The sequence below is a fragment of the Chanodichthys erythropterus genome, chromosome 8 (genome assembly GCF_024489055.1).
Source record: "Chanodichthys erythropterus isolate Z2021 chromosome 8, ASM2448905v1, whole genome shotgun sequence".
In the NCBI taxonomy this organism is placed as follows: domain Eukaryota; kingdom Metazoa; phylum Chordata; class Actinopteri; order Cypriniformes; family Xenocyprididae; genus Chanodichthys; species Chanodichthys erythropterus.
In genome coordinates, this window is record NC_090228.1 from 45,098,825 (window position 1) to 45,111,346 (window position 12,522).

General features: G+C 37.5%; 1 protein-coding gene across 1 annotated transcript in view; it reads left to right on the plus strand.

Moving 5' to 3' along the window:
• The window catches only part of LOC137025316 (zinc finger protein 420-like), a 43,231-nt gene that overhangs the window by 13,024 nt on the left and 17,685 nt on the right, over positions 1 to 12,522 (plus strand). Inside the window, exons 3-4 of the mRNA XM_067393316.1 lie at positions 2,623 to 2,918; positions 3,087 to 3,632. Of these exons, the coding sequence (XP_067249417.1) occupies positions 2,623 to 2,918; positions 3,087 to 3,632 (842 nt within the window). The remainder of the gene's footprint in view (positions 1 to 2,622; positions 2,919 to 3,086; positions 3,633 to 12,522) is intronic.

The window sequence follows — 12,522 nt, forward strand, 5'->3', positions numbered from 1 at the left end:
TCAGTTTGCGAAATGCAGGAGTAAACCAGGGAGATGTATGTGTCGAGGGTACAGGTCTACATTTAAGAGAAGCATGTATGTCAAGGGCATTGAAAATATTTTGGGCAAAGATTTCAGGGGCACTACAGTGTACAGTAATATTGGACAGGTGTGTTTGTACAGATTCAGAAAACGTTAATGGATTGATAGAATTGAGGTTACGGTAGGTTATGGTGGTTTTCACCCTAAGGCAGGGAAGAGGCATTACACAGTTTAGTTCAATGAAGAGGAGATCAAAAAGTCCCATTTGAGAGCCAAGCACGTGTACTACCGCGTGTGTAGTCGCATGACTCTGCTCCGTCCAGTCAGCAGCATGGAAGCAACAAGGAGGCAAACACTCAGACAACACACACAGTGTGTGAGAGGCGAGCCCCAAGGTGGGATAAATTTAACTTGCATCTTCACTAAACTTTTTTAACTGTATGTGTTTTAAGGCTTGCCAATTTGGACATTCAAGAGATTTTAGATGAATGATAGCATGTGTATAATTATATTGAGCTACTATGATTTATCAGTAAAGTATCTTTAGTATATTTTTCTAATTTTGAAGTAACTACTTGCAACCCACAGCTTCACAATTAAAACTGTAAAGCCCACTGTTGCAGAATTACAACATCTCTTTAAACAATTTAAAAAGAAGGTTTGGGTTCTATTGTTTGTCCTCACAATGCTATTGAATAGAAGAAGTGTTTATAGTTCCAGTCATCTGGCCATGAACTCACTCTACCTTCAAACTTTGCGTTGAGCTCATCTCCTTTTTTTACATGACTGGATTTGTCAAGATTCAAGTAAGTAAAATTCCTTACATATTTTTTGTGTTTATTACAATGTCTAGAACACATAGATATTTAGTTATTTTGGAAAACATTAATCAAATTTGATTTAAGGTGCGTTCACATTTGTCATGTTTGGTTTGATTAAAACGAACCCTAGTGTGATTGCTCGGTTAGTGCGGTTCATTTGAACACATGTGAACGCTGCCATCCGAACCCTGGTGGGCACTAAACAAGCGGTCCGAGACCGCTGAAAAAGGGTCTTGGTCCACTTCCAAATGAACTCTGGTGCGGTTCGAATGATATATGAACACAACACAGACCAAAGACATGTAAACGAAACAAAAACAGGAAGAGGAGACCCTAAAAAGGACAGAATCCTCACATATATAGTTTTTTTCTCGTACTAGTCGTCAGACGCGCGTCTTCACGCAGCAGATCGTTTGTGTGTGACGGATGGATTCCCGCCACTGTTTTGACTCCTTTACACATTTTATAAGCTCTTCACGAGTTCCCAGCTGGCCAAAATATCATCACATCATATACTTGTTGCATTGTTCAGAGATAGGTGTGAATGGTCTTGAACATGAACTTGTGCTCTGGGGGGATGCATGTGTACCTTTTAGTATGATAAGTAGAGAGAATAATAGGCCAGCCAGACAGTATTGTTTGAATGTAGTATTTTGATTTTTGATTAGCATTTGCATTGAAATTATAATACTTTGATGGATATAGATCTCTACCCTCGACACATGGTCTACCACCCTGTCTATTCCTTCAGTTTACTACAATATAAGACCCATATGTATTATTAACTTATTTATTTTTTTACCTTTTCCATATCAGAATGCCAAGATGTTATCGGACCAACCCTCACTGGATGTATGCAGACATGATTGCACATTTCCCAGTAAAGACGAAGAGAGGACGCTGCAGACCCTGCAATAATGGATACACAAATACACTGTGTAGCAAGTGCAGTGTAAGCCTGTGCTTCTCAGATTAAAAGAACTGTCTTAGGGACTATCACTGCAAAACACAGACTTAATTCAAACCACATTGAAAGTGATAGAAGTTTTATAAATATTTTTTTTCCCCTCAATATTTTTTTTATTAATAAATGCTTATTCTTAAAAATATGATTGTTTGTGATTATTACTCATGATATATACTGTTATGGGGGTAAGTAAGCAATCAACCCTGCAAATTAATGCTTAAATGCTCTGTATATCTGTTCAGACAAAGTGAGTATAACAAATATAGAAATTCTCCTCCTAATTAGGCCCAACGTTGCAACATTACAACATTTCCCTAAAAACTTACTAAAAAGTAAAAAATTTGTCAGAGGCCTCCTAAAACAATATCTGAGAGGTCAAAAAATAAATGTACTATTTTTTTTCTATATTTGGGTTTTACAAGGTTAATAGAAAGATGGTATGACTAATTCACACAACCACAATCTCTCTCTCATTAATGCATTCAAATAAATGTACTTGTACTGTGCTAATTTATCTGTATCTGGTTTACAACGAGCAGAAATCTGTAAGAAATGTTATGAACCATAACTAAAATAACTGCTTAAAGTGAGCTATGTCATGTCGGAGCACTCTTTCATTAAGAAAAAATATCATCCCACCATTAATAATCAAGCATATTTATGGTACAAAACTTGTCTGTGAACTGAGGGCAGAACAAAAATTGTTCATTATACAAAGAAACCATGCCTAGTGTGAGTACACCCTTAATGCCTGTTGCTTTGCATCATTGAAACTGGGGATAACTTTTTTTATTTGTCTTTTTTTTGCCTTAGACCTGATGCCGCTGAAAGAGGAGAGTCAAGATCTGAATGACATGAAAGAGAAAGATCTGAATGAGAAACAGCATGATTTCATAACTGAAGAAAAATCTTTTAATTGCTCAAAGACTGAAAAGACATCCTCACAAAAAAGAGAGACTAGAAGTCATTTCATCTGTAAACAGTGTGGAAAGACTTTCAGTCAGCATAAACACCTTAAAGTCCACATGGGAGTTCACACCGGAGAGAAGCCTTATACCTGCCAACAGTGTGGAAAGAGTTTCAACCGAAAAGGAACCCTTAAAGTCCACATGAACATTCACACTGGAGAGAGCCGTTATTCCTGCCAACAGTGTGGAATAAGTTTCACTCGAAAAGGAAACTTGAAAAGGCACATGGGAATTCACACTAGAGAGAAGTCTTACACCTGCCAACAGTGTGGGAAAGTTTTTAACCTAAAAAGAAGTCTTAATTGCCACATGAGCATTCATACTGGAGAGAAGCATTTCAGCTGCCCTCAGTGTGGAAAAAGTTTCAACCGAAAAGGACGACTTAATTACCACATGAAAATTCACACTGAAGAGAAGCCTTTTACCTGCCCTCAGTGTGGAAAAAGTTTTAACCTAACAGGACACCTTAAAGACCACATGAAAATTCACACAGGAGAGAAACCCTACACATGCCCTCAGTGTGGAAAAAGTTTCAACCGAAAAGGACGACTTAATGTCCACATAAGAATTCACACAGAAGAGCTCCCTTTCACCTGCCAACAGTGTGGAAAAAGTTTCAATATAAAAGGAAACCTTAAAGAACACATGAAAGTTCACACTGGAGAGAAACCCTACACATGCCCTCAGTGTGGAAAGAGTTTCAGTTACAAAGGACAATTTAAAGCCCACATAAGAATTCACACAGGAGAGAAACCCTACACATGCACTCAGTGTGGAAAAGGTTTCATTCGAAAAGGACGACTTAATCGCCACATAAGAATTCACACTGGAGAGAAGCTATTCACTGTCAACAATGTGGAAAATGTTTCAACCAATCAGGATCCCTTAACATGCACATGAGAATTCACACTGGAGAGAAGCCTTAAGTCCTAGATATACTTCAATTCACACAAAAAGTTTCAACCAACCAGGAACCCTTAACATGCACATTAGAATTCACACTGGAGATAATCTGTTCATATGTGATCGATGTTTAAAGAGTTTTAAATATAAAGGAACCTTAAAGTACCACATGAGCCTTCACTCAAGGTTCACATAAGAGTTTTTGTTATAGAGAGGACTTGTACCAGCCCTGAAAGCCCTGATATACTCACTGCAAAATTCATTTCCAGTCTTTTCTTAGTAGCAGCAGATTAAATTGAACATTCCAAGTGGCATTTATATGAATGTCTAAATATGTGCTGTGCGTTTTCCTTTCAGTAACAAAATAAATGCGGTGGGAAAAGTGCAGTTGTGAAAGCTTCAGTTCATAATGATGTGGATATGTTTGCACCAGATCTGCAATTCAGCTCCCCAGTCACATCACATCACATTTATACAGTAGATTGCTTTAAATTAAGCAGCTTTACAGTATTAAACATGAAAAAAGAGATCATGTCACTTTCAATAGAAATACAACTTAAATTTCTATAATGAAGCTGCCCTCATTAAAGAAGGTGGAGCCCCAGAGCACACCTACCTATTACATAATCACCATAGACCAATAGTAGGTCTACTATCGTAGACTTGTATTTGGCTGAGCAGTCTATTGGGTGGCTCGCCAATGTATTAGATTTCTCTAATACATATAATAAGTAAGCTTGACCAGAGGTCTTGTGGGGAGAAGAATTTATTGAAGGTAGTAGTGTAGCACAGTTCTTCAGCAGCAATGTCAGCGTGTTGGCCTTCAAAATATCTTAACCCAAAGTTCTCTGTGGGACAGAACTTTATACATGAAGACAAAAGGGCTACAAACAGTAGAACACTGTTAAGGCCCGTACACATCAGGATGAATATCATGTGCAATTATTGCGACATTTAACACCTCGTGACTAAACAAAGGGCGCCAATGTGAGTGTGCACAACGACACGAAAAACGGCATGCGTAAAAGCGTAATTCATTTAAAAAAACGCCTTGGTTAGTTTTTTTGGTTTGATACGCCGCATTAAAAACTGGCAGACCAATGAGAGTGGTGCTTTTGTTCAAGTGTCTGGAGATGCTGAAGTTACAGTAAAACATGTCTTTGTGATGCTCAAGCACAAAACGGTCTTGCTGAGCACACGTTGATACCAAAGCTGCATTCCATTCGACAGAGTCCCTATGCAGTGTTCACTGCTCCCTACTCCCTGAGCACGGTATATCCGTTGAAGTGGACTTCGCCGACAATAATCGCTCATTTGGAACGCCCTGGAAATGTCATCAAAGAAAGTCAATGACGGTGTCACGCAGATTATGATATCAAATAAAAAAATAGATATTATTATTTACTTTAGAATTTAAAATGACTCTTAACAGTTTTGAAGCTGTAACTGTCATGCCATGTGAAAATAAATTCTCATGTGGTTAACTGTAAATGTATTCTTAATCCATGGTCTGGGTCTCATGATCTTTTCACGTGCAGCCGCATAATAAACACTCATGAGGTAACATTAAAGGTGCTCTAAGCAATCCTGGGTGGAATAACTTTCTGTTGACGTTCAAAGTGTTGTCAAACAAAACAGACGCTAGCTAGACCCTCCCTCCTCCTCCTCTCCCTCGGAATGGAATCTCGCTTAAGATGGTGAAATACCCTGTGAAGTCCACTTTGCAGTCCACTTACGGTTGAATGGAACGCACCTCTTGACGACGAAGAGGAAGTAAGTAGATGAGGAAGACCCCTACAAACTATCCCTGCGTCTCAATCAGCTCCCTAGCTTTTTAGGTCGTGTATGATTATACCATGTAAATGAATGTGGCCGACTCCCTGATCAGTGCCCTGACTACTGAACTAGGGAGCTGATTGAGACAGTTCTTGGCCACACCAATAAATGTGTAAATATTTCTATATTGTTACTGTTTGTTTTTTTCTTTTACATTTAAGAAATATAGTTGAGAATGTCTATTTCATAAATGTGTTTATTTGCACTACCTTTCACTTGCACTACTGTCATTGTGACTTATTTTCAGTACTGTTTCTGACTACCATCTCTCATATGTCATATATATGCCATTTTATATCTGCATTTTTATCTTCTTCTTTAACTTTATTAATATCATAAATATGTTTATTTATACTACCATTAAGCACAAATGCCACATACTGTCAGGGATTGAATTTGCACATTCACTCTGTGCATCGCCAGTAAAAATGGGTATGAACACAAAAAATGTCTTGAAAAATGCTGACGATATTCGTCCCGGTGTGTACAGGCCTTTAGGACCTCCCACAGGAGATCGATCTACCCTGCAGTCTACTCTAAGCATTGCTGTTTCTTTGTCATTCACACCAGCAGTTTCTGTGGGCCATATGTCTGGGCCATTTGGTTCACACCTTTACAAACACCGACAGAGTTGATTTCATCTGAGGCACAGTCACAATGTAAATGCATCTAGCTAAAGATAATGAAAATACACAATCTTTCACTACCCACCAGAACATTTCAGGAAAGTTTACTTTAGAAAACTATTTCAAAGTCCAAATGAACTTCGTTTTGGCCTGATTTTGTTCTAAATGACATTACAGAGTTTGTTATTCTTGAAGTGTATTGAAAACCTCATTGAAATATGCAACACCACATTTCTAGTTTACAAAATAGAGCTGTTTAAAAAAAAAAAAAAAATCACTCATGTATTGACTCTGGAGGAAAACATTTTAATTTTGTTCAGTATTATTAAAAAAAAAATACTGATTTACAAAGTCATGCAAATGTTCAACCCTGATAATGTTGTTTGTGATGTCTAGAGCAGAGAGTGATACACATGAAATCAAAATCGACCCTATTTACTTTTATATTACTAGTCTTGTGGTGAACAATTAATCCGTGCAAGTTAATACAAAAAAAAAGATAGGTTGTCGCGGTAATCTTTAATCAAAATCTGAAAAGTTAATGGCGTTCCTTCTCAGATAACGTCAGTTTGGGTTGGCTTGGGTTGAAAACACGTAAACCACTCCCCTTCAACCGTTCGTCTACTATGAGTGAGAGATGGAGAGGAGGAGTGCTGAAGTAAAACGGTCCGTGTACGTTTTGATAGTTTGTTTTCCAAATTGAAATGAAATACGCAGAAACGAGAAAACGGTCGTTTCCCGTTTTTTCGTTTGTTAAAAAAAACGGGAAACCGAGATTTTGACTCGATTTTCTTTTTTTCGGGTCACGGATAGAAAACAGAAACACGACTTCAAAACTCGTTTTCCACATGTGGGCGGTCATTACACGCCCCTTTCAGCCGATTGGATAATTAAATCTGAGCCATTGACGTCATCTTCAGTTCGTTCAACAAAATAACAGTCCTCTGCCGCTATATCAGTAGATGTCATAAATCGGCTTTCTTCTGTGCAACCTAACGCGTATTTCACAGAAATATTTATTTCAGAAATGTTAATCAGCACACAGACTGTTATAATGCTGTTTGCAGTTTAATATGCATAGTGAAACTGCACTACCCACACAGAGGAGCGGATGAAAAGCACAGATTAAAAAACAAAACAAAAAACAAACAAACAAAAAAAAACTACAGTTTTTATTTTATTCTATTTTGAATAAATAGAATAAATCACAATAAATAAGTAGTGTGAGCAATTTCGAAAAACGAACAATAGCTCATCTCTTTATTTATTTATTTTATATAGGCTAGCCTAACATTGCCTGCTGAATATAGGCTAATGTTAATAACCCTTTGGTTAAAAGATTGAGGGAATATGTAAAGATCAAACATTAAAGATCAAAATTACAGCTACATAGGCTAGCTATTTTAGCTATGACAAAAATAATATATAAATGTTAAGCCAAAACGAATTAATTTAAAGCTGAACTGAAACAGAAACCGGCGTTATAACTACTCTCTAATTTGACACAAATCCAAATGTTTCAATATTCACGATTTGGAGGCTAAACTATATTTATTATTTAAACGCTTTTATTGTAGCCTACACAGACTAGCCTACTTAAAATGAGCAGTATAACTTTTTATATATTTGGTTGAATGTATGTTATTTTGACAGTTAACAGGCTGTGATGTCAAGTTACTAAAACTGATGTTGTGCGCGTGAGGCGCCGACGCGTTCACTTGAAATTTCTTATAAAAGCGGAAACAACTTAAAATACTCAGACATTTATGGTCAAATGTATGTAACACCATTCGAATCTGTGAAGGGTAAATAGGCCTATTATTTTGTACGCTCACAATAAATTCAAAACATTGCTCGTAAAATAAGAAATGTTCTGCCGTCTCGGTTTCCTTTCTGTGAACTTCTCAAAAATGAACCGACACATATTGTCACATTTTTTCCCCTTTCATTTTGGTAATGTTAATTACTTAAGTGAAATCAATTTCGCGCACAGACATAGGCTATTTATTCCTTTTATATAATTGAATCCTTTGTTCTCCGTTCACAGAAGCGCTGCAGGTGCGTGATGATGATGAATCCTCATGTTCTGTTGTTTATTCTGCTATTTGTTCATGTAGGCTAAAAGTAAACCCCTGGGATTTGTTTAATGATTCACAGACATTTATCAAATTTCGTTTAATTCTAATTTAATCTTGTCGCTTAATGAAATGATGATCGCACCAGTTGAAAGTCAGGGGGAAAAACAGAAATTATATTGACATGGCAACAATAATTTTTCAATAAGTTCAATAAGTTTTTCAAAACATCCAGAACTGCATACAGTAAAATTTCCCGCTGTTTAAGCCACGAATATTTACAAAATAAAACAATTACAAAGATGATAAAAGATAATAAAATAATTACATAGATAATAAAAGTTCTATGTTTAATATACGAGAGTTTTTGTTTTGCTGTTGTCCACTAAAGCAACTGACGCAGAATCGCCAATAGCCGTTAAATCGAAATTGAAAGTAAAATGTTCAGGGCCATTTATAGCTAATTCATTCAAAAGCGAAGGAAAGACAGAAAAAGTGAGGATAGCAAGTAAACCGTGACATATGATAATGTTCACTGTGTTCATAAAAGTGTTTAATTTAAGAGATAAAATCAGCATGGCCATTTATAAGCTAAGGAAAACTAAAAAGCCATGGTGATACCGTTATTAGGTGTTGCCACCTAATAACCTATTATAATCTGCCACCTATTTTCTAATATGACTGCATAGTCTACTGCAAGGAATGCATCTGCTAAATGATTGAATTTAAATGTATAAAATATAAACACAACATTAAAATAAGAAAAAAAGAAAAAAGAAAAAAAAATGAGTGCAGTAGCCACTGATCTATAATAGAGAATAGTCTGTCATTATGTATAGCCTATTGATCGGTCATGTCATTCGCTTGGTAACAGATGTAGAGGAATTTACATTTTAAAAACACAATGCCAGCTTAAAAACAGACTTAATTAAATTTACTGTAGTTTTACTTTTATCTGTGCAAACATATTTCTGTGAAATACGCGTTAGGTTGCACAGAAGAAAGCCGATTTATGACATCTACTGATATAGCGGCAGAGGACTGTTATTTTGTTGAATGAACTGAAGATGATGTCACTGGCTCAGATTTGATTGACTAATCGGCTGAAAGGGGCGTGTAATGACCGCCCACATGTGGAAAACGAGTTTTGAAGTCGTGTTTCCGTTTTCTATCCGTGACCCGAAAAAACGAAAATCGAGTCAAAATCTCGTTTTACCCTTTTTTTTAACAAACGAAAAAACAGGAAACGACCGTTTTCTCGTTTCTGGGTATTTCATTTCAAATTGGAAAACAAACTATCAAAACGTACACGGACCTAAAACTCTGCCCTCTATTCAATATTCCGTTTCACTTGGACATACACCACAACACTGGAGAAAAGTCGTTTGCAACTTCCGGTTCACGCAGACTTAAAGGGTTCAAGCGTGTATCAGCATTCTTCTCAAAAAGTGATCGGCAGACTGAACTGTAAGGCCCCATTTACACTGCACGGCTCAAGGGACACAATTCCGATTTTTTCCTCCCATGTGGCACAGATCGGATATGAGTCACAACCGTGTAAGCAGGAAAAAAGCGCATGGATTCCGATTTTCACAGATCGGTTTCAGGCCTCATTCATATGTGGTTATAAATCAGATATGAATCGGATACGTGCGTTTGCGCCTGCAGTGTAAGTGGGCAGATCGGATTCCCCTGTAAATGCGACTCCTGCGTCATTGAAAAGTGAGGGTTTTTTAACATTTCGCGGTACAGACATACCTATAACAAACGGAACATCTCTAGTTGACTGGCAGATTATTAATTGCATTTGTTTGTTTTAAATAAAAGGCGATCTGACTCTTGACATCACACTGAGTGTTCGTTGTCGCTGTTGTCAGTGACGCCGGTTCGTGCACAGACGCGCGCTTCAGTCCCTATTCGTTCCATTGAAACCACAAAATAAAAAGCACACAAACTTGCAACTGCCCTTGATATACAATCACTGATGAATGCATTTGTTTTAATGACAAAAAACAAAAAACACTAGTATAGAATGGCGGATTCGAGCCCATGAAGCTGTGAATATCTACCCGTGCCCGAGTATTCTTCAACTCGCACGCTTCCAGAGGAGCTGCGTACGTATAGTCTCGTGAAGAATTTGTATTATTTTTATGCAGGGATGTAACTATTGCATTAAAAGGGTTTCTATATGAATTCATGTCAATAAATTAAGCTCAATGTACCACTGAAATTGATTTGTGATGTCAAATAGGCTATTTTTGGTACGTTTCGCCAAGTGCAGTGTAAAAAGGACACATCCGATACAGGTCACTTTTAAAAGAAATGTAAGCACGTCGTCCAAAAAAATCGGATATGGTCAAAAGATCGGATCTGTGCATTAAGACTTGCAGTGTAAATGCGGCCTAAGTCTTAAGCCCCGTTCACACTGCCAGCGACAAAGTGACAGGATCCCATTCATTTCAATGGAGCGCTGGCGACTTCTGGCGACAAGAGCGACAGAATGTAGGTGTGTCAAGCTACGGGAGACACGACAAAAGTTGAGATATTTCAAATTTATGCAAATCAGGAGCGAATTTCACGAACGACAACCAACAGGAGTGAATAGTCTCTCTGAAGCTCAAATCACAGTGTCGGCAAGACAGACAGGACATAGTTCCAGTGCGATTTCACTGTTTTATATGATTTGACTGTACATGGATATAATAAACTGATGCATGGAAAAGAATCTGGCGGCAGTCGTGTGAGTTTGATTCATACATTGATAGTTTGTGTTGTTAATTATATGATACTGTGAGCAGTTTAGCACTGCTTTAGATTTATTGCACTGAGCTCTGCAGTCACAAACACTCTACAACAGCAGAACATTACTTTGAATTATTTTAAACCTAATTCCTTGTCAAATTAGAATGATTTCTTAGTTTTATAATATCATTTGTGATTGCATTTTCTATAGTTGTGATCAGACGTGCAGTCTACCAATGATATTAAAGTGACAGCACTAGGAACACCCACAAGCGACTTCACAGTACAGAGACTAGCGACATGCAGCGAAAAAGTCGCTGGCGGTGTGAACGGGGCTTTAAGGCAGGAACACACCAAGCCAACTTGTTCGTCAGCCGACTAAGTTTTCTCAGTGTGTTCTGCACAGTCAGCTGAAGTTGATCCTCGTCAGCTTTTTTACATAGGCGTCGGAGCTTCTTGTTCCATCTGATCATTCTGATTGGCTGTTCAGATACTGCCACCTGCTGGTTCAGACAGGCATTTCATCTTACGCAGACACAGAACGGACATGCAACTTGGCCGTCGAATGTTGGTTTGGTGTGTCAGGACAACTTTGGACACAGACGCTGCTGACATGAGCCAACCCCCCAGTCTGCTTTTGCCGCCACTAGTTCGTCAGCGTCGGCGTCGGCTTGGTGTGTTCATGCCTTTAGAGACCTGAAACTTTGAGGGCTGGTATTACTCACACTGCTTATCGTTTGAATCCTTGACGGACAAATTTTGTCCATCTTTTGTCCTCAGATTTCATCTCGCTCAAGCAAAGTTTTTATTTTAGAAACCTACTTTTGCAAACTAGACCTATGTTTGTGGCCTAATCGGAACCAAACCAGTGCCGCAAGATTTTCAGTGCCAGTTATACAAAAGTAATCTGATTGGATTGGATCAAATCTTGAAAATGAGTTGGTCAAAAGGATTTTGAAATCAGATTAGATCACAAAATCCAATCTTGGTTTTGATCTAAATAAAATCATCAGTTTGTGGTATTCAAAACGTTTTGGTAAGATTGGGATACCTTTGATCCAAAAAAATCTGGATTATACTGATCCTATCAGAAGGCTGGATATAAACTTACAAACTGGTAAATATATATTTAATTGACATAAACATTTTTTATTTTGTTCTTGATTAGTTTAACTGTTGAAGTAATAAATTAGACATCAACCTTTTGGTAACCTGTAAAGTAAAAAAAAAAAAGATTTTGGTGCCATTAAATGATCCCCAAACAACTGTAAATATCAAACCAAAAAATATTACATTTGATTACATCCAAAGTGTTTTTACCACTGTTTGTAAACTACACTGGCACAATCATAAGAGATGAACCAGTCAAAAGTTCTGTATGAGTGAACGCTAAAGAATGCAAAAAGCATTGAAATGTTTTTCCTCCATATCCTCATATTCTTTTACAGGGGCTCCGTAGAGCACTAGTAATCCAGATTTGGTAATCAGAAAAATTGTTTATCTGGATCAGGGGGATCCAATCCAATTTGCTTTGATAAAAACCAAGACAAAACTAAGATGGAT